The sequence below is a fragment of the Echiichthys vipera genome, assembly GCF_963691815.1.
Source record: "Echiichthys vipera genome assembly, chromosome: X".
Lineage (NCBI taxonomy): Eukaryota > Metazoa > Chordata > Actinopteri > Perciformes > Trachinidae > Echiichthys > Echiichthys vipera.
Window position 1 is genome coordinate 28,709,371 of NC_139825.1, and position 20,563 is coordinate 28,729,933.

At 45.1% G+C, this 20,563-nt stretch overlaps 2 protein-coding genes across 3 annotated transcripts in view; both read right to left on the reverse strand.

Moving 5' to 3' along the window:
- Nucleotides 1-11,076: 11,076 nt before the first annotated feature.
- On the reverse strand, nucleotides 11,077-12,321 carry LOC310965836 (G-protein coupled receptor 84-like; the record flags this gene model as incomplete). The annotated part of the gene is made up of 1 exon (XM_083939589.1): nucleotides 11,077-12,321. The coding sequence occupies one exon, from the start codon at nucleotides 12,319-12,321 to the stop codon at nucleotides 11,077-11,079; it is 1,245 nt and encodes a 414-aa protein (XP_083795715.1).
- Nucleotides 12,322-14,257: 1,936 nt separating this feature from the next.
- Nucleotides 14,258-20,563, reverse strand: part of LOC310965243 (zinc finger protein 385A-like) — a 29,388-nt gene continuing 23,082 nt past the window's right edge. For both annotated transcript variants that reach the window (XM_083938742.1, XM_083938743.1), the window contains exons 4-8: nucleotides 17,025-17,199; nucleotides 16,204-16,521; nucleotides 15,356-15,543; nucleotides 15,168-15,254; nucleotides 14,258-15,043 (exon numbers count right to left, since the gene is read on the reverse strand). In XM_083938742.1, coding sequence (XP_083794868.1) covers nucleotides 14,816-15,043; nucleotides 15,168-15,254; nucleotides 15,356-15,543; nucleotides 16,204-16,521; nucleotides 17,025-17,199 — 996 coding nt within the window. In that variant the 3' untranslated portion in view covers nucleotides 14,258-14,815. The remainder of the gene's footprint in view (nucleotides 15,044-15,167; nucleotides 15,255-15,355; nucleotides 15,544-16,203; nucleotides 16,522-17,024; nucleotides 17,200-20,563) is intronic.

Here is a 20,563-nt window from a genome sequence, read left to right on the forward strand (position 1 = left end):
AACAAAACAAGAACTGGCCAGCACTTGTAAATAAGTAAAGAAATTGGTGCAGCAGTGGGCCCGAATAAGATCAAGAGATGGCATCCTATATCACCAGATGCAGGTCCCGGGAGAGGCTCAAGTGTTGTTTCAACTGTTGTTGCTCCAGTGCATGCAGGGAGAGGTCCTTAAAAGCCTCCAGGATGATCATGACCATCAAGGCATTGAAAGAACTACAAGCCTGGTGAGGCAGAGATGTTTTTGGCCATTCATGACACGTGACATTTAACGATATTGTAAAGAGTGTAACCGGTGTACACTGGCCAAAGCAGTCCAACCAAAAGTCTGTACATTCAGGGGGAGTCTGTGAGCCTCAAAACTACATGAAGTTATCGGCTTGGATTTCTTCACATTGTGTAACGGGTGTGGAGTGAACCCAATTGCGGCACAGATCAACCATGTATTCGTTTTAAAACAGTCTTTATTCAGCAGGTAAAAGCAGGTACACGGCTGACCAGGGGAGAGCAGAAACAGGCCAGGCACCAACCAGCCACAGGCAGAGGAGGAACAGAAAACAGGCTTGGACGAGAGGCGAAGGTCAGAGGCAAGTCGGGTCTGGTTAAATCTCTCACACTGTCCGTTGCCCTGGGGATTGTATGGGGTGGTCCGGGTCTTCTGTATTCCATACAGTTCACACAGCTGTTGAACCAAAGCAATTTCAAAGCTCTTTCCCTGGTCAGAGTGGAGGCATGATGGAACTCCAATGCGATGGAACCACTCTTTCACCAATACCTACAGTAGTAGCCTCTATGGTCTCGGGTTGGCACAGCTTGGGTGAACTTTCATCACCATAACGAGTTCCCGTCCATCCTGGGCCGGTTCCAGCAGAGTGAAGTAAATGGCAAGGACCTGGTTGGGCTCTGCGGCTAATAGATGACCCATAGGAGCCAGGCCTGGACCAGTTCCATGTCTTGATCCATCCTCAGCCAGTAACACCGCTGCCTCACCAGCTGTGATGTCCACTCAATCCCCTGTTGCCAATGATTTTGATGAAGCTGTTTGAGAATCTCCTCTTTCAGACACTCAGGAGGAAGAAGCTGTAGGATCACTTCCCCAACGTCATGACGGACGAGCCAGCGATACAGCAAGCCATCTCTTTGCACAATATAGTCCCACTGCCGCACCAGACCACGCACCTGAGGGCTTAGATGTTCTTTTTCTGTGCGACTCGGCACCCACTTGTCACTCCAGATATGGTGGAAGGCCCCAATAGCTGCATCGCCTGATTGGAGTGCCTGGAGATCAGCTGGAGACCGCGAGGGGAGGGCAACGACCGCTGCCTCCATACCTATATGCTGATGCTCTCCAGTGCCCCCCCTAGATATCGGGTGGTACAGCGGTGCCAGGCAGCATCTGTTCAAAGATCTGGACCCCAGCGGCTGGCTGCCTGGAGAGGGCATCTGCGTTCTTTGTTTGTTAGTGCGGCCTGGTCGGTACCGGACACAATAGTCAAATGCCGATAGCTCTGCCACCCAGCTCTGCTCTGTAGCGCCTAGTTTAGCTGTCTCTAGATGGCTCAGGGGGTTATTATCAGTCCACACAACACATTTGTGACCGCACAGATACTCTTTGATCTTCTCCATCATCGCCCATTTCATGGCGAGGAACTCCAGTTTCATGGAGCTATAGTTCTTCTCAGCTGGGTGCAGGCTGTGGCTGGCGTAGGCAACTGGCCTCACTCGTCCCTCCTGCTCCTGTGACAGGACAGCTCCCAACTCAATGTGACTGGCGTCGACTTCTAAAATAAAAGGCAGGGAGAAATTAGCAAAGGCCAACATCGGTGCATTTACAGCCGGCAAGGCGATCGCGGCAGGTGTGCAACACGCCCCGTACTGGCACCTGTAGTGCAGCTGTGTCCTCACCCGCTAATGTGGGGGGGTTTATATACCCCCCCCCCCCCCCCAGTCATTTCTCTTTCTTCCGCCGAAGCAAGTGCAGCCAGCTCGCAGCTCCGCCACGCCGTAGCGTCCAAGGGTGTATGCGCTTTGCGTCCTGCGGGTTGACGCATCGGGCCAGGGGGGTGTGTGTGCCGTGTGCATCCTACAGGTATGTAGTGTAGTCTCATGATGCGAAGAGGTAATACGATCCCATATCCCATAGCGAGACGTCAGTGGAGGTGGGAGGGGTTACCGCAGCAGCTATAGTTGAGGACCTGCCACGTTTATACCTTTTCTTGTATGGTTTTGCCCCTTCCGTTTTTTTAGTTGCAGTGATTTGTTTATCAATATATTGTTCTTCCTTTTTTTGAATTATTTGAGTGCAGGGACCTCTGCCAGAGCTAGCTGTGGTGTACTGCCTTTCACTTCCGGACCGGCTGACTGTATTGGTGTAGGCGGAACATCACTGGTGTTAAAGATTAAAATAAATAATGATATAAATGTTTTAGACAGAACTTGATAAATGAAATTGTTTTATTGTTTCTAATAAAGGTTGTTAAATTATTTTACATCGTGCCTGTATTCATTTGTGTAGGGACCTGTGTATGGTTTTTTTTTGGGAAACCCTCAGAGAAATTAAAGTTAAAGGAGTATACTCTTTAGGTGCAAGTCCTAAGGTGGTGTTGTCGGTGTATTGATTCTCTAGATCTGCCACTCGTAGTTCCACTGGTATCGCCCCCAGCCGCCACATCAGCAACCAGTCTGTGCAGCGGGGCAGCAAGCTTAGCAAAACCCTCGATAAATCGTCGATAATAACTTGCAAAGCCGATGAACCACCTCAGCTCAATGACCTTACTGGGTTCGGTGGACACTCCCTCTCAAGAGATGAGGTGGTCCAGTTATTGCACCTCCTTCCTGAAGAACCTACATTTCTCCAGGTTCTCCTCTTCACTTTGAGCCCTTCCTGGCCCAGACGGCTCAGCACAACATCCATTCGGCTCAAGACAATAATATTGTCCAAATACAACAGGAGAGTCTGGCAGGGAATCCGATGGTGTGCTGTGATTTGTTTGTGTGCGGTGATATATTTTGCTCTTTGGGGTCTAACTGTGCATTCACACCAAAAGCGAGGGAGGCGATTAAATCAACCGGAACACGAGTATCGCTTTGTTTGCTCATATTTGTCACATTTTTGATCGTCGCTTCATTCGCGTCTATCACAGGTAGCAGCCAAGGTGGCTGGCTAACTGAAGCTAACCTAAGCTAGCTAACTAGCCTAAGCTATGTTAGGCTAGTGCTAACCAGGGGTCTTAATGCTTTAAAAAGAACAGAAATGAGCTCTCAGAGGAAGTGTGTGGCTCTTTAAAAAGCCGTTGTGTTGTAGTGAGATCAGGCCGTCAGTGATTTAACCTCTGTAGCCGCACAGGTGCTGCCTGGCCCCGGTAGATCAGACCGGTATACGCTTCACTCTCCACTGACGACTTTCTTCTTCTTCTTCTTCTGGATTTCCGGCAGTCTAGATGTCTAAAGGCACATTGCTGCCATCCACAGTCCATAGTTATATCAATTATATAATATCCAAAGGAACAGTCTAGTTTCCCCGAAGGACTGGAACAATGGCGGCTTTGGTGAGCCCTTGGATGTTTCACGGAGAACTTTGTTGACGCTTACTTCAATCCCAACGCTGTTTGGCTGTCGGGGCACAACTTAACACGATGTCCCTTGAAAAGTTCAATAGACGTGATGGATGCTTCATCACTTCATTGCATCGCTTTTATCGCTCGGAATGTGTCGCCCAAAGCGACATCCCGTGTCTCTCGCGTCTCTTTACATTGATTTTGAATGGCAGCTTTACGCTTTCATAGCTATTGGTGTGAAAGCACAGTTAGTCTTTTTTAAATATAAAAAATACAAAAGCAGCCCTTGACCTTTTGTTACACCAGTGCTACATACACTAATTGCATTAGTGTTTAACTATCTGCCTAGCTTATTGTCTTAACTATAGCCAATGCAATTGCACTAGTGTTCGACTGACTGTGCAACTGATTGTCTTAACTAACTAATTGCCTGGCGGTGTATTTAGCTACTGTGTAGCTCCATACTATTTTAATTATAATATAAAAACTGTGTTTATCATTGATTTTATTTATAATAGACTTTGTTATATTTTTGGAGCCATTAGCCTCTCGCCCCGTTTATTCTGGACTGTACCTGAGTTTAAGTGGTGAGCTAGAGTGTGAATCCGGAACGGATTAGACCTTAATTCATTAATGGTAATTCTTTCACATCACTAAGCACTATTTATTATATACCATTATAATATGATGGAAAGTACTCTGTGAATTTCAGAAAACCTTACATCATATAATTTTGTGTCATACAAAGTATGAATTGAATATGAAAAATGTTGACGCGATTACGAGGTGGATTGCCGGCAGCAGCCATTTTAGGATTGATTTTGATTTGCTCTCAGTGCCTTACGAGTCCTCTTGACTACTTCTAACTTTTCACAGATTGAGGAGCTGCTTTTAACACTAAAACAAAGCTTGCTACTTGCTTACCATTCTGCTCTGATCAGAGTAGCACAGAGGAGAAGTTCAAGCGAAACTACGAAGGGCATTTTTCTTAAAATAAGTAAATGCATAGGGTATACCCCGCCTCACACCTGATGTCAGTTGGGATCGGCTCCAGCCCCCCTGACCCCCACAGGGACAAGCGGTTGAAGATGAATGAATGATATTATTAAAAAGTATGATTTTATGAAATAAATAATGGATATATATTTTATTGACTTCACCTGTGATGTTTCTCCGGTTGGCTGTTCCCCTCCATGTTTGTCTCTGGGGCAGAGGTGGCAAAAGTACTGATATTCTGTACTTAAGTAGAAGTACATGTGTAAAAATAAAGTACTCTGGTAAAAGTAGGAGCATTGATTCAACTCCTTTACTCAAGTAAAAGTAAGAAAGTACAGGGTCTGAAATGTACTTTCAAAGTAAAAGTAAAATGCCGTTAATGAAACACAATATATCCTTTAAGCAGTTTGTTAAATGAAAAAAGACAGAATAATCAAGATTGAACTGACTAGAGGTAATGCATGAATGTCTGGATAACTGTCAACAGTTTTGGTACTCTGAATACTATAGGTTCTTTTCTTTTTCCACAGCAGCACAACCAAACTTTAATCAGTAATAACTATGACCAGTAAGCCATATTGGATGTTTACACTCTCAATAACAAAAGATCAATTCTTTTTCTATGTTTTTTTTTCTCTGTACTGAAAACGTATTGAACCGTGACCACAAAACACACATATCTAACGGGATCAAGCACAAAAGGCAATGAATGCATTCAAAGTGGATTGCCTTTGTTCCCTCAGCTCTGGAAATTACCCCCACAGGCAACATTAGCCTTCAGGGCTACCAGCATAAAAGCCTTTTTGAGACAGAAAATGAATGTATTTACTTTAACCCCAGCTACAATTCAACCCCAACCCCTTTATGGCAGATAGCCCTGAAAAGTAACGTTGCACAGCAGTAAATTGAGGGTTACTGCCTTGCTTTGTTTTTTAGACCAAGAGCTAGTGTTAACTTTATACTATCAAAACATGTGTACACACAGCATTGCTTATGTAACAGACTGTTCTGTGTTTATGTGTGGAAAGGAGGTGTGTCCCTTTGAGTTGCTGTACAGCAGAAGTTTTGCAGGGTTTTTACCGCTGGTATTGTTAGTCTCTCGGTCTGAAAAATAAAGTGGAGCAGAGTTGAATCGCTGGACATGCTATCCCGTCTTCTGTCCCACTTATTGTTTTTATATCACTACAGTATAGGCGAACCCCTAACGCTCGGCTACATTGGTGGTAGCGGTTCTTCTGTAAACCGCTGTTTGTGTTTATTGGTGTGTTCCATCAGTTGCGGCGCCATGTCCGTGTTTATTACCTTAGCTGTCCCAGTATAGCTAGCTGGCTAACCTTGCGCGGTGCTTTGAAGACGGTGCGCTACATTGTCGACATGCGGCGTGCAGACGAGGACCCTTTTAAACCCGGTTCGAGCATGCTGGGCAAATACTCACCGGACGGAGATGCTAAAATCGACCTGCCTGCTCCTTTCACCGGTGATGGGAGCCAGAATTTCCTCAGCTGGGCGAGGCAGTTGGAGGTGGCCGTCGGTGCCACGCCAGGGCGTGGTCGCGGCTGTACGGAGGAGCTGGTGAGGATTCGTCCTACTCGTCATGGCAAGTCCGCTTTTCTGCTGTGGGACAGCCTCCCTGATGCAAGCAAGTCAAATTATGCAGCAATTAAAGAGAGACTAGGATCAGCATTCAGACAAAGACAGTTAATGGACCGATTCAGAGCCAGCCTGTCGGCCCGTGTGCGTGCTTCGGGTGACAGCCTGGAGGTGTATGCTGCCGATGTGAGCCAGCTGGTCACAGAGACATTTCCTGATTATGGTGATGTTGCACAGAGGGAGGAGAAGTTTTGGCGCTTCCTGGCTGATCTTGACACCGCGTTAAAAGCCAAGTGTCTGGAGCTGGGCGCCGCTGACCTGGAGGAGGCTTTGCGCGTGACGGAGCGATGTGAAAATGCCAGAGTGGCCCTACAGAGAGACTGTGTGAGTACTGCTGCTGCTGCCTACGGTGGTGGGACCCCATCTGTATAGTCTGGGTCTCTGGGGGTCTCCAGAGAGCTGTTCAGAAGCTGGAACACCGGAACACCGTGGCTGCTCCCCTGACCCTGGGCAGTTCTTGTGGTTATAGTTCAGATCCTTCTGGGGTGCGCTCCACCTCTAAGCCGCCTGGGGGTAGAAGCCCTAGCCCAAGCTGGCGTGCCCGACGTGAGGATGAGCCCAGGCTACGCAGCGTGCATTTCCTGCCACGACAGCAGGATGCCGGCCACAACCATCAGGGAAACGGCTGGTAGCTGGTATTGAGGCCCAAACGCCAGCCACTCCTATGGAGGGCCACGTGAGCCATGATTTCTCTGGTGACGTTAATATGGCTTATACTGGCCACCCAACTTCTTTCATCAGGTTGAAGGTGCCGAGGTTCCCATGTTGGTGGACTCAGGGACCTCTGTGTCACTGATAAGTGCGGACATCCATATGGCGGTCCCTGCCCTGCGGAACAGGCCCCTGAAAAATAACTATATTGACTCTCGGGCAGTTAAAGGAAAAATGTTAGACACACTTGGTACCAGTGAGATCACCTTCGGCCTGGGCCTGGCCTGCTGGCAGCACACTTTCTATGTACTAAGAGAATCCACCCAGTGTGTGCTGCTCGGACTGGACTTTCTGGCTAAAAATCATGCATTGTCGGACCTGAGGCAGTGTGGAGAGTTGGTCCCACGTTGTTGTAACGCGTCCCTCGCTGACGTCATGACCATTCCCCCGCTGAGTGAGGCTCTGGTGCTGGTGAATATTCTCACTCCTGCTAGAGCTGGTCAGCCTGCTGCAGACTTCCTAACATTTCAGAAACAACAAGACTGGTGGTTGCTCATACGGTGAACAGTGTGAGGAATGGTGTGACCACAGCCCGCATCCTCAATCACACAGGGGAAGCAGTTGAACTCAAGCGGGGACTACATCTGGGTGAGTTTTACCCAGTCGAAAAGGAAGACATTTAGTGCCGCCTTGTGTTGCCGACAGTTATCCAGCTGGGCCGCCGGCTGCCGCAGGCCCTGTCTCCTTGAAGGACTCTCCTGTGACAGCTGAGCAGAGGGTCGGGCTAGCTGATCTACTGCGGAGGTTCACTGATGTTTTTAACCTGTGCGACAGAAACATTGGCAGGTGCACACTGATCAAACACCATATAAGGAGTGGGGGCCACCCCCCATGAAGCAGCATGGTTATCGTGCAGTTGTGGAGGAGAGTTGTAGCCCCTCGGCATCCCCAGAGGTACTTGTGAAGAAGCAAGGGGGACAGTGGAGGTTCTGCATTGATTATCGTCGTCTGAATGCAGTGACCATTAAAGACTCACACCCCCTTCCGCTACTAGATGATAGCCTGGATGCCTTAGCTGGTTCTGCCTGGTTCAGCACCCTTTACTTTTCGAAAGGTTACTGGCAGGTAGAAGTGGCTGAGAAGGATCGCGAGAAGACAGCTTTCACAACCGGCAGGGGCCTGTATCAGTGGAGCGCTATGCTGCTATCTGATCTGACAAATTCTCCAGCCATGTTTCAACGCATTATAGAGCTCATCTTGAGGGGACTATCATGGCACATTTGTATGGTATATTTGGATGATATACTGATTTACAGCCGTACATTCACAGACCACCTTCTTCATTTGGATAAAGTCCTTTCCAGGATCCAGCTGGTGGGCCTGAAGTTGAATCCCAGGAAATACCACTTTGCCAGGGACCATGTCGTGTTCCTGGGCCATGTGGGTGATTTCTCCCAACACGCTGCCCCAATAAACCAGTTGGCAGGGAAGAACGTGTCCTTTGAGTGGTTACCTGAGTGTGAGGTGGCGTTCACCTACCTCAAGCAAGTGCTTACATCCTCTCCGGTGGTTACGCTACCCAACTTTGCACATTCTTTCCAGGTGAACACCGACGCCTCTAAGGATTCTGTTGGGGCAGTGCTGGCGCAGGATGAAGAGGTTTGTGAGAAGGTGATAGCTTATGCCAGCCAGGCCCTCACGTACATACAGAAGAGATGGTTCACTTTTGACAGGGAATTATGGGCTGTGGTGTGGGCAGTGCGTGAGTTCAAACACAATGTGGGACTATCTACATTCACATCATCACCGACCATCATCCTCTGCTGGGTCTCAGGTGCATGGCTATTGATAATGACCCTACTGGACAGAGGAGTAGGTGGGTGCTGTAGTTGGACCCGTTTGACTGGGTCATGGTCCACAAAGACGGGTCCCGTCACAAAAATGCTGACGCTCTGTCCCGCTGGCCCGTGTCCCCTCACCCAGTCGAGCCAAATGCTCCCTCAGTTGGACTGTACACCGTGGCCTCAGTGGAGGCACCTGACCCCTCTCTGCTTGCAGACGGGGCACAAACGGAGCAGGATCCTGTCTAATCACTTTGTGGTAGTGGAGCTGAATTGCTGTCAATACAGCGTGAAGACCCTGACATTAGCACTGTGTTGACTTGGTTGGAGCAGGGCATGGTGTGGCAGTCTCGTAGACTCCCCAGGGATTCCTCTGCCAGCTTGAGGAAGTTATGGACTGAGTTTCATCGTCTCTCTTTCATCGAGGGGCCGCTGTGCCGCATGGCGTAGCCTGAAACCAAAGGGGAGAAGTGAGCTTCTTCTGCAGTTACATGGGGGGCCAGCTGCTGCACACTTTTCCGCTGAACGTGTGTGGGAAAAGGCCAGGCAAACCTGCTACTGGCCCTTCATGTTGAGAGACATAAGACAGTGGTGTGAGCCATGCAGGGCCTGTCAGACTTGCAGGAGCCCAGTCCCAGGGCTGAGGGCTTCCATGGGGGGCTCCCAAGTTGGCATTCCTCTGCAGAGGGGGGCTGCAGACATCCTGGAGCTGACCATGACTGATCAGGGGAACAGGTACATTTTAGTTGTGGAGGACTACTTTACTAAGTTTGTTGCCCTGTATGCTTTACCGAATCAGAAGGCGCATGCAGTTGCACGGGGGGGGGGGGGGGGGGGGGGGGGGTATGTAACTGTTCTGTGTTTATGTGTGGAAAGGAGGTGTGTCCCTCTGAGTTGCCAAAAGGCCGAAGTTTTGTGGTTTTTACCGCTAGTGTTGTGTGTCTCTGTCTGAAAAATAAAGTGGAGCAGAGTTGCATCGCTGGACATGCTATCCCGTCTCCTGTCCCGTTTATTGTTTTTATATCACTACAGTATAGGCGAACCCCTAACGCTCGGCTAAACTAACATTGAAAACAGAATGAAAAAAACCCTCAAAAAGCTAATGATTACAACAGAAATAACACCTTACCTGTAACGTTATGTATGTCTTGCTTCTCTAAATCTTCTGAGGCGTCGCCGTCGGCAATACTCCCCGCTTCGCTTCCTTCCTACATGAAAGCAATATTCCTTGCCTCCATGTCTGCTACAGTCCAAGTTCTCGGTTCTCTCTCTACCGTCCCCCCCTTTCACTTTCCCCTGCGACCTGACTGTGACCTCAGTGACGTCATTTCAGCATTTTTCTATTTGTATCCGTAAACACAAAGTTTTATTCACAGTGAAGACTTTGTACTCGTAGAAATTTGGGTCATATTACTGTGTTCTGTTGGTGTTAGAAATGCATGATTAACACAATGTTTGGTGTGATTTATGCTCATTATAAATCTACATCTACTCATTCCATGAAGTTAACCTGTCATTCTCATCACCGAGGGGCAGTAATGCACCTACTCCAGTTTCATTTACTATTTAAGTATAGAAATCATAAGAGCCTCACTATAGTTCAGGCTGTCTGAAACTGCTTGTGATTGTGCACATAAGGTGTGAACGCTTGTTTAAGAAATAATCCCACCGTCACGTGTTTGAACATGATCGTGTTCTTTAGTATCATTATTTATATGATACATTACATCCAAGTGAATATCATAACATCATTGTCCTTACAGTGTAAAACTGGTATTTGCTGTATTTGTTGTGACCACTTCCCTCAAATTCATCCATGTATGTGACAGTATGACAATTATCTAAATTAATTAACATATACTACCGTGCTAACTTTATGTTCTACTTCCAAACAAGACTTGAACAAGAGTTCATATTCACACTCATTGTGTTTACAGTCTATTAATTCCTCAAATTATTTTTAATGCGAGTTCCTTCCCCCTGGATTAACGGACCAGACAAACAACTGAAGAGTTGATAGTGACTGAATGTGAGTTGTACCACATTTTCTTTTTTGCAAAGATTTGTTTTAATTAACAGATTCTCAAAGTACAGCGCAATTGTAGTTCAAGCGATGTGTCAGGTACCATTCATGGGATCATAAATGTTATTTACATAAGTAAAAGTAAGAGCAAAAAAATACTTAAAATGACATAAACCATATCTCAATATAGACGGGTTAATACGTAATACGTACAAAACTATGTACTAATATATGTGGATAAATTCACAAATGTAATAGGAAAGAAAACAGGGAATTTTACAGCATTGTAGTTGTACTAGATTATTTTAATAGAATATCATACTAAATGCATGAAAAGAAACATCATTTTAAGCTCCAGGAGTTTAGGATCTCGGTAGTGACCACCGGGTCCAGAGGCAGGTGAAAGGTGCAGCAGCCCTGGTGAGCAGCACATGGTAGGCCTGTCGAAACTGTTGGTTCATGACAGCATAGAGCACAGGGTTGATACAGCTGTTGAGCCAGGCGAGGTTTCCACAGAACATGTACACTACCCGTGGGGCGTGGTTCTGTTTGTCCGCTACGTTGAGCAACACGAACGGGAGGAAGCAGAATACAAAGCACAGAAACACTGTTGAACACATGTGTGTCACATGCTTTATTTCCTTATCATCTCTTGAGGCTGTGGACTGAACCGAGGATGTTTCAATTACGGAAGCTGGTGTTATTGAAGGTGGTGTTGGGACAACATAGAGTGGATATTTGGTTGGGGATGAATTTAGGGCTTTAGCAGTGCTCTGAGCAGGTTTAGGGGATTTTTCATAGGTGATCTCATTTGTATTTTTGACTAGATCCAACTGGCTGCTCAGCTCACAGCTACATGTCTTTGTTGCCCCACTCTCTACACTACTGTCATTGGTCCCTTGGGCTGAAGAAACTGGTTTCTTTCTGGAGGACCGGCGGCTGAACCTGTAGCGGAGCAGAGCTTTTGAGGCGATCCTGACACGTCTGTAAATGAGGAGGTAGAATACACCAACGGAGCCTAAACCGACAAAAAAGTAGAAAAAGAGTAGGATGGTGCTATAGGGACGGCCCCTGGTGCGATGGAAGCTGCATGTGCACACCTGTGGCACAAACACGTAATGGGGCCAGAGGGGGCCAAAGCTGGTGAGGCCCAGTGCCCACGCTGAAATGAGGAGCAAAACAAGACCACCGCGGGAGAAGACACGGTCAAACACAGCCCTTTTTGTGACCAGCAGATAGCGGCTCACTGCTACCATGCAGATGGTGATAATAGAGACTGAGTTAGAGAGGAAGATGAGCAGACCGAAGATGCTGCACCAGAGCTGACCACTGCGCCATCGGAGGTGAAGATAGGAGTCAACTGTAAAGGGCTGCAGTATGGTGCAGTACAGCAGATCAGCTACAGCCAAGTTGACGATGAGGACATTGAAGTGAGTCCTCAGACGCGGGTCTAAGGCGAAGGCCAGAATGGTCATCAGGTTCCCCACCGTGCCAGTGATGGTCACAGCACATCCCCACAGCACAGCAAAGTACCGGTAGCCCACGACCGAAGGACTGTAGCAGGAGAAGAGCTCATCCTCTGTTTGGTTTGTGTGGTTCATCAGCATTCTGTCAACTAAAGGGAATCAGAAAACTTGTCAACACTTGTAATAGGGCTTTCAGACGAGCGAGTATCTGCCGCCACCTCAAATGTCAGACTTTCCCTTTCAGCGTGAAAGGAGGTTTTATACTGCACAGACAAGAGCTGAAAATATATATATTTATTAATTAATTCTCTTTTAAATAAAGACATTGATTAATCATTAAGTATAAGCATACAGAAGTGTTCAGTTTCTCACCTTGAGGTTGATAACTTTCACCAGTTTTTTTGTGTAGCATGTCATTCTCTGTAGTGATCTCTTCCTCTAATTGTCAGGCTTTCTATTATAATATTGTAATGTGCATCCTCTTTTTTTGAGTTACCTGTACAAACTCTGTATTCTTATAACACGGCGTTGTTGAATATTCTGTTTGGTCAATAATGGCATTCTGCTGTACTCTTACTCTTACTCTTTCCGAGTATATCGGTTATGGTTATTTGTCAAATGAAAGAATAACTCACAATATCACATTAGTAAACTACTTGTGTATTCAAGTGCATTTGTGATTTATTGTTATTGTCATACTTCATTACATTTGAAAAAGAGAGAGAAAAAAACAATTAAACATTTCTTACAACCATAAACTCAGTTTAATGATTTTATGTATAATTTTGATTTAATTTAACAATTAGGAAGCCCCGACATGTACCTTTTCTCATTTTTTAAATAATCTACATATACAGTAATGTTTCAATACACTTCTCCTAAATAACAATTCATACATTTGTAGACATTTTCTTTTTATTGCAATTAACAAGAAAAGTTAGCAGGAGTGCTTAAAGTATTGCTACAGTTTCTGTTTACTAAAGCTTCCCTCTAATGTTTCAAAAGCCATCATTAAAGTTTCACAGGGATAGTTCGTGGTCATGAAGGGTCGGAGCACATGAGGCGGAGCAGACAAACTAAACATTTTTCTATCCCACTACTAGCCTATAATACTACCAAAAATGTTCTGTTTTTTCTTCTTTTTTTTTTTGTATCAGTGTACTGTATGTGGTCCTTTTTCCTTCTGTAACATATTGCTGGTGTCTTTCATCCCACTGTTTTCCACACTCCTTGTATGGGCTATGGACTAAATTCAGAAATCAACTATTATGGGGGTGGTTGTGGCTCAGGGGGAAGAGTGGGTGTTCCCCATACCAAAGATGGTCACCTGTTCGATCCCCGGCTCCCCCGGCTCCTCTGGGCCACATGTCGAAGTGTCCTTGGGCAATACACTGAACCCCCAAATTACTCCCTGTGCTGTGCATGTGTGAATGGAAGTCGCTTTAGCTAAATGAAATGTAATTGTCCTGCTGTGCTCACAGTGTTGAAACTATTTCATTAAGACACTGAAACCTGTCTGTGTTGCGCAGTAAGGTGAAAATAAAAAAAAATATAGATCATCATTTTAAATGTGTTTAAGCCTTTAATATGGAGATTCCTCACAGCAGACTTTTACTGCTGTGCTTTGTGAGACTTACGCTCATGGTTGTTGTCAGTGGCCCTTTGGGGAGAATTTGGGGAATGATCAGAGAACTATTTAACTGGAGACGGTTATACAGTATCTTGACCTTCACGAAAGAAACTAACAGCATGGGTTTCCCCTCTCGTTATATTCTTATCGTCTCCAAACTTTCTCCAAACTCCCAACAAAAACTTGTATAGCTGCATAGTGTGCCAATTGAAATGACTTCTTCACAACAAGTCTAATTTTTGTGTAACTGTAACTGGTTGACGTACACACCAGTACAGTTTTAAGATATAGTTAAAGTTCTATTCTTTAGCTGTTCCTCTTTGACTTCCTGTTTCTGTCACACAGAGGTAAATATAGACAGAGGGACACAATATGTTGTTGGTACCCTTTTCTCTTTATAGGCCAAAAAACACAACTTTACAGTGGTATAATCCACTTTACTGTGACAGCTACATTATGATACCAGCTAACATCAGAGGCAACTACTATTTTTAACCCAGCATGTTTTTTCTTGTTAACATTGATGCTTTGGATAAGTAATGAATCCTTGCAGAGATGAACATTATAAACACAAGAGAGGTAGGGTTTTGAGTCAGATACAGTGGATATCATATGTTATGTTAGATGACGATATTCAGTCAGTTGGAGGATGCTCAAAGAAATCCATGCTTGGTAGAAACTTGTTTTTAAGTTCCTCTTCAAACTATCTGCAGAGTCTGCTTGATGACAGGAAGATAGTTGAGTGATGAAGGGGAATTGGGGTGGATGGAAACATACAGTCTCTTTTGAAATGTTTGAGATTCATCTGTTATCTCTGGTTCTCCCTGTTATCATAACAGCAGCGGTCTGCAACCACAGCATGCGCCATGAAGAGTCATATCTAATGTTCACTGTTTTTATTATGATTAAACAGCCACACCAGGTGATTGGGCTCTTAGTGGCACATGGTTGCAGGCCTCCACTTCACAGTGTGCTTCTTCCTGATTCCTCCTCGTTCTCTCACCGTCAGTAGGGAGTGAAGAGGATTGGCCCATGCGTAGTGCGGATGGGACCTGGGGCGGGCCTCAGCAGGCTGAGGGGTGTTCCCTGTAGGAGGTGGTGATGGGGATGAGGGTGGGAGGTCGGGCAAGGAGGACGTAGTGCCAGCTGATTGGAAGAGGCTGCGGCTGCCATCGCTGCAGCAACAGCTAGAGGATTTGGTAGTAGTCCGGCCCCCAGAGCTTTTGGAAGTTCCTTTGAAAAAATGAAAAACAGATTTATTGATGCGTGTGAGGGTTTTCCTAAAACCTACATATTATTGTATTTTTATGGTGGAGAAGTGAGGAATATGTACGCTGCAAGAAAACTGAGTTTCTACCATAAAGTCTGTGCGCTTCTTGTGCCGACTGAGAAGAGGGTTGGGTTTCCCCGCAACTCCATCCCGATGCCTCCGGCTAGATATATGCTGAAACATAAAATGACAAGGAACGAGAAGCATTTGATATTGAGATTTCTTGAAAGCTAGGATCACTCAGCATATTTTAATCCTTGTGGGGGCTTTCTCACCTGTTTAAGCTGCAGCTCTGAGTTGACTCTGACGTTGCAGATCTCACAGTGGAAGGTGCGTTCCTGAGTGTTGGGGTCAGAAGACAGCTCCCCTCCTTGCTCTGGAGTGGGTTTAGGACCAAGACGTGGGTACGCTTTAATGGGTCCCAGTCCACTTCGGGCCTCCAGAATGGTTTTGTGTTTGGTACCTGGAAACAAAAAGATATAATGCATGATGGAAATTTAGACCTTGTTACGACTAAATTGACCTTGTGGTGAGATTGTGAGATTATGTTCTCAACTGCTATTTTCTAGATCAAGACTGAATAGAACCTCATCTTTTAAGCAAATGTGGACAAGGAGTCCTTAAAGTGCTTTAAAAAAAATCAAGATTTGAACTTCTGAAATTTCATGACAACTAGGAAAACTCTGAGACACAAATCACAACAGCTGCTAAATGGACCTTGTGGTGAGATTATTTGCTCAACTGGTGCATTGTTGTTTAAAAGTGCAGACAAATTAGAATGTTAATGTTATTAAACATATCCACTAGAGATAGGCTATTCCTGTAATTGCATTTACTCGCTTGTAGGTGGTAAGAAGTGAGGTCTTTTATCACCACCCATCTTTTATTTTTTACCACTAAGTGGCACTAATGCACAAGCTTTAGTTCTTCAAACATCAAATGCAGAATAAGTGCAGAATTGCTTTTAAAAAGCCACGTTTCAGGGTTTCTGAAGCAGCTTCTAAGAGTGCATAACACATAATGCTGTTATTAATCAAGGTTTATTTCTCTCAAGATTGTGCATACTCTGTGGCATGATGCACCACTGAATATGTGCACTTCGACAAAGCCGTGCTAGAGTTACCTTTGTTATGTGCCTCCAGTTGTGAGAGAGAATTAACAGCTACTTTGCACAGGGAACAGTAGAGAAGCTTCTTGGCTTTTTCTTCCTCTGACTCTCCTGAAGAAGGGCTGGGTGCTGGAGATGGGGTGTCAGGAAGACCAGACGCTGGATCTGCAGGAGGGGTACTGAGGGCCGCGGAGGGGGAGGGAGAGGATGGCAAATGTGTGCTGACAGAAGGCAAGAGGAGACAATCTGCATCTGCAGAGCTCAGTGTGGGTGTTGGAAGGCGGCCAGGGATCAAAAGTGACTTGTTAGAGTTGGGACAGGATTGGGTGTCATCTGTAAAAAGCACAAAGTTTTCAAGTCTGTAAATAAATAGCGTTAAGTCAATATATATATATATATATATATATATATGCAATATATATGCAGTTTATAAGTAAAAATAATGGCTGTGCTTGAAACTCTTTCTCTCTGAGGTCGAATACACCCCTGTGTACCTTTTACATCACTACTATGTATTTTTTTTATTATCATAGTTCAACTCAGTGTGAAACTGTACGATGGAATCTTTAATCTTTGGATCAGTACAGATCACTGTATGCAGTTAAAACAAATGTTTTATTCTTTTCTGTTGATCAGATTTGCAGGTTGAACCACAAGCTCTAATAAAATCACATCATTACTATATTTCTTAGTAGAAACCAGGGCACCAAGACTCATCTCTGGTCAGTTTCTATCCTATCATTTCACACAACAGCTGTGTTGTGCATCTGTGCCATTTTGCAACAGATTTCTGTGTATGTGTGTGTGTAACGTCATATGTCACAGGTGAGGCTCACCCTGCTTATTTGGATCAGGTTCAGGGCTAGATGGCGAGGGGCCTGGTGGGGAGGGTGAAGCAGTAGGGGGAGGGTGCTGCTTGTCGCCGTCTTGGAGACGAGCTGTCTTGGATGTTTCGATCCCCTTCACCCTCCGAGCATGCCGGTTTCCCTTGTAGTGGGCCTCTGCCTGGCTCTGGCAGAAGAACATATTGGAAGGGGACATTAAAATCCTGAATGTGTTCTCTAATTTGCTCACTGTTTTTTTCCAAGTGCCTTGGTTATTTAAAAAAAAAAACATGCTAGTACAGCAGTGGTAGTGCCACAGCAAATATTCCATCAAATTCTGAACAATAAAAAAATAACATTTCAGAATAAATCAAGTATTTATAATTTGTTCTGTAATTTTGATCTCCAGTGTATCCTGGCACTCTGTTATTCTGGTGAATCACGGTAAATGGTTGCTGAGCTGATGGTTTACGGGTCTGATGTGCTGATGAGGCTGTCAGGGAAGATTAGCCTCCAGAATATTCTCATCATCCTTCACTACTGGTGTAATCACTGAACTGGCCTGCTGAGCTGATGATGATTATTGAGTGCTGGGATTATCTTTAATGGGATGGAGGGCAGTGGGCGACCAGTGACAGTTGACAGTCAGCTACTGAGAGAAAAAATGGAGCAAATCAAGAAGAGTTTGTGTCCATGAGTGTGTGTCTGCCTGCATGTCTTTGTGTGATTGCACTTAAGAGGATCATTTTAACCTCAGGAAATATGAAGAGTGGACATTTCAGTAAGTCCTCATTACGCTTGTAGAGTTAATGTAATAGCAGATCGTCTTTTTTTTGGATACTATTTATGGTCGGCCTTTTTCAGTAACAGCCTATTAGTGTATTTACAATCTGTAATTACATTGTTAGGGCTGGATATAGCTGCTGGATTCAAACTGAACAATGGATTCAAACACAGTGTGGCTTTTCTTGTGAAGCAGTCACAGGAAATGCAATATATCTGCCTAGCGCTAATCTGCGATCATCAAATATGCATCAAAAGTAATAGACAAAGCTTCGCTAACTATAACATGGTTAAGGAGAGATCTTAGTTGAGGTTAGGTAATGGTTAGGATTAGGCTACTAAAACACGGGGTTAAGGTTTGAGTTGAGTTTTCACTACCCCCTATACACACCCTTACCTCCACGCCCTTACTTTCAGACTCGCTTCACAAAGGACTCACTCCTTCATGCACTGACTCATAACAATGTCATTGTACGTAAATTGCAATGTGCAGAAACGTCTAATATGGAAATAATTCCTCAAGATACTAGGTTGGAAAATCCGTGTTACCCTCCAAGTTCAGATATAGATGTGCATGTTAGCATCAGATGAAATCAAAGGAAAGAGTGAGGTGTTAGGGCACAAATATAGTTCCTGTAAGCTCCTCACTAATACAGTGATACAATATTGTGTCTGTGACTGTATGTGCATGTGTAGGCACAAGCAGAGGCCTGCTAGGGATTAGATAGGTGTCATTATATCAATAGCAAGGCTGAGGGACATGCATAATGCTGCTAGGGTACATGTTTTGGACTCTGATGCTTCACATAAGCAGAGGGACCATTGGGACGTGTCCGGGATGCCTCCATAAGCCTGAGGTATTAACTGCCAACGATAGTTACCCATGTAGCCCTCATCCTGATTGGTGATGACAGAAAGGCAGATATAGCTCTGCCTGTGTAACCCAACTCCTCTGGCTGTTGCAACCCAAAGCTCTGCAATTAGACAAGGAGATGAAGGCCTACAACTCCACAAACAAACGACAGCGGAGAGCTTGAACAGCAGAAACACATATAGCTCCGTCTTCTCTTTTTGGTTCACACATCCTTATTTTTCTTTCCCTTTCTGCAACTGTTTTCTTTATGCTTCAGCTTTGATACTCTCACTCTCCGCTTGACCTTCAGTGTCAGGTCTTAAGAAATCAATGAAGTTGTGCCGTCAATTCAAGCATAAAAAGCTTGACAGTCTCAAAGGTGGGGGTGGGATGCAGCAGAAACAATAGGATGTAAAAGAGACTAACGCAGCCAATCTTTGGAGGAAAAGTGAATAATGATAAAATATAAATGAAGTTCGGCACAGTAGGTGAAACGCACTGAGAGAAGCTGTAAAAGAGCCTATGGAAATGGAGATTAAGATGAATGAAGAAACACAGATGGGATTTTAAGAGGGAGAAAATGAGAGCAAGTGAATGTCCCTGAAATCCTTTTTCTCTCTAAGCAGGATGTGCTTTGATGTTTTATCTATAAAGCGACAAAGGCACAGAAAGCTGAGAGAGTGGGTCTAGCAAATCTACTGTACAGCAGTGACAGGAAGAGGGGGTTGGAAGAAGCTGGAGAGGTGGAGAGGAGGAGAGGGGACAGATGATACAGTATACCCCAAAGTGGAAGGAGGGGGGGCAGAAACATGAAAACTGATGAGGAAAATGGTGAGCAAACTCAATCACTGAACAGACCGGTGGATAAGAATGAAACAAGGTTTGGTGTAGGTCTGAGAAGAATAAAACGAGACAGAGAAAGAGAGAGTGGTGTCCAGTATGGTACTGCAGTGGTGACGATGGCTAATGCAGCATGGTGTGACGTCAGCCTTGCGGCAGAGCTGAGATAAACACTGGCAGGGTAATCTGTCCTCTGTGGCCTGAAATGAATTGCATAGTTATAATTACAACATGTGTGGCTACAGCATAGTGGCAGCGTGAAGCACCTGCTTCTGAATGGCCACTATCAATCAATCTGCCTCTTTCACTTTGTGTAAATACTGGAGAACTCCAATTTAACCCCTGCCTTCCCCAGACATAAACATGAAAGACAAATGTTGGTATTATTAATGTACTTCGGCAGTGTATGACCTGAAGAAGACTTGATGAAAAATAATGAGTTTGTCTGCCTTTGAACTGCAGCTGAGCCAAGACAGCGTGAGTAAGCCAAGAACTGTACTGTAAGCAGAGTATTCCTTCATTATTAAAGAATGTCCAGCGTGCTTTAAGCTCCCAGTCTCTCAGGTTACCGTGGAAAGTGCTGTAGAGCTGCAATGGAGCAGATGCACATCGCGGCTCGCAAAGTAAAACAGCAGGCCGGACAAACAGGTGGCTCAGTATCGGACATCCCACCCTATCTTACAGATGTGACACAAGTTAGAGACACACACACATTCACATATACCTGCACAGTCATATTTAAATAGATACAGTATGTAAATATGAATGTGCTGTAAGCAGCCCCCACTCATGCTCATGTAGACCATGTGAGAACATGCAGGTCTGAGCAGGGGAGATATAATTAAGCAGCCCCTCGCAGAGAGAACAGACAGTGTTACAAGAGTTTCAGATGACTGCCTCTCTGTCTGTATGTCCTTTACACACCACTGCATTTGGGGTACAAGTATTTAGCGCTTCATCTCTGGAATGCGTTTTTATTTTTAGCCAGGCTTGTATGTCAGGCTTTTGTTTGGTTTCTACTCTTGTTAAGGTTACAGGTTACAGTGTAGGTCATGAATACAATTATTTTTCCATT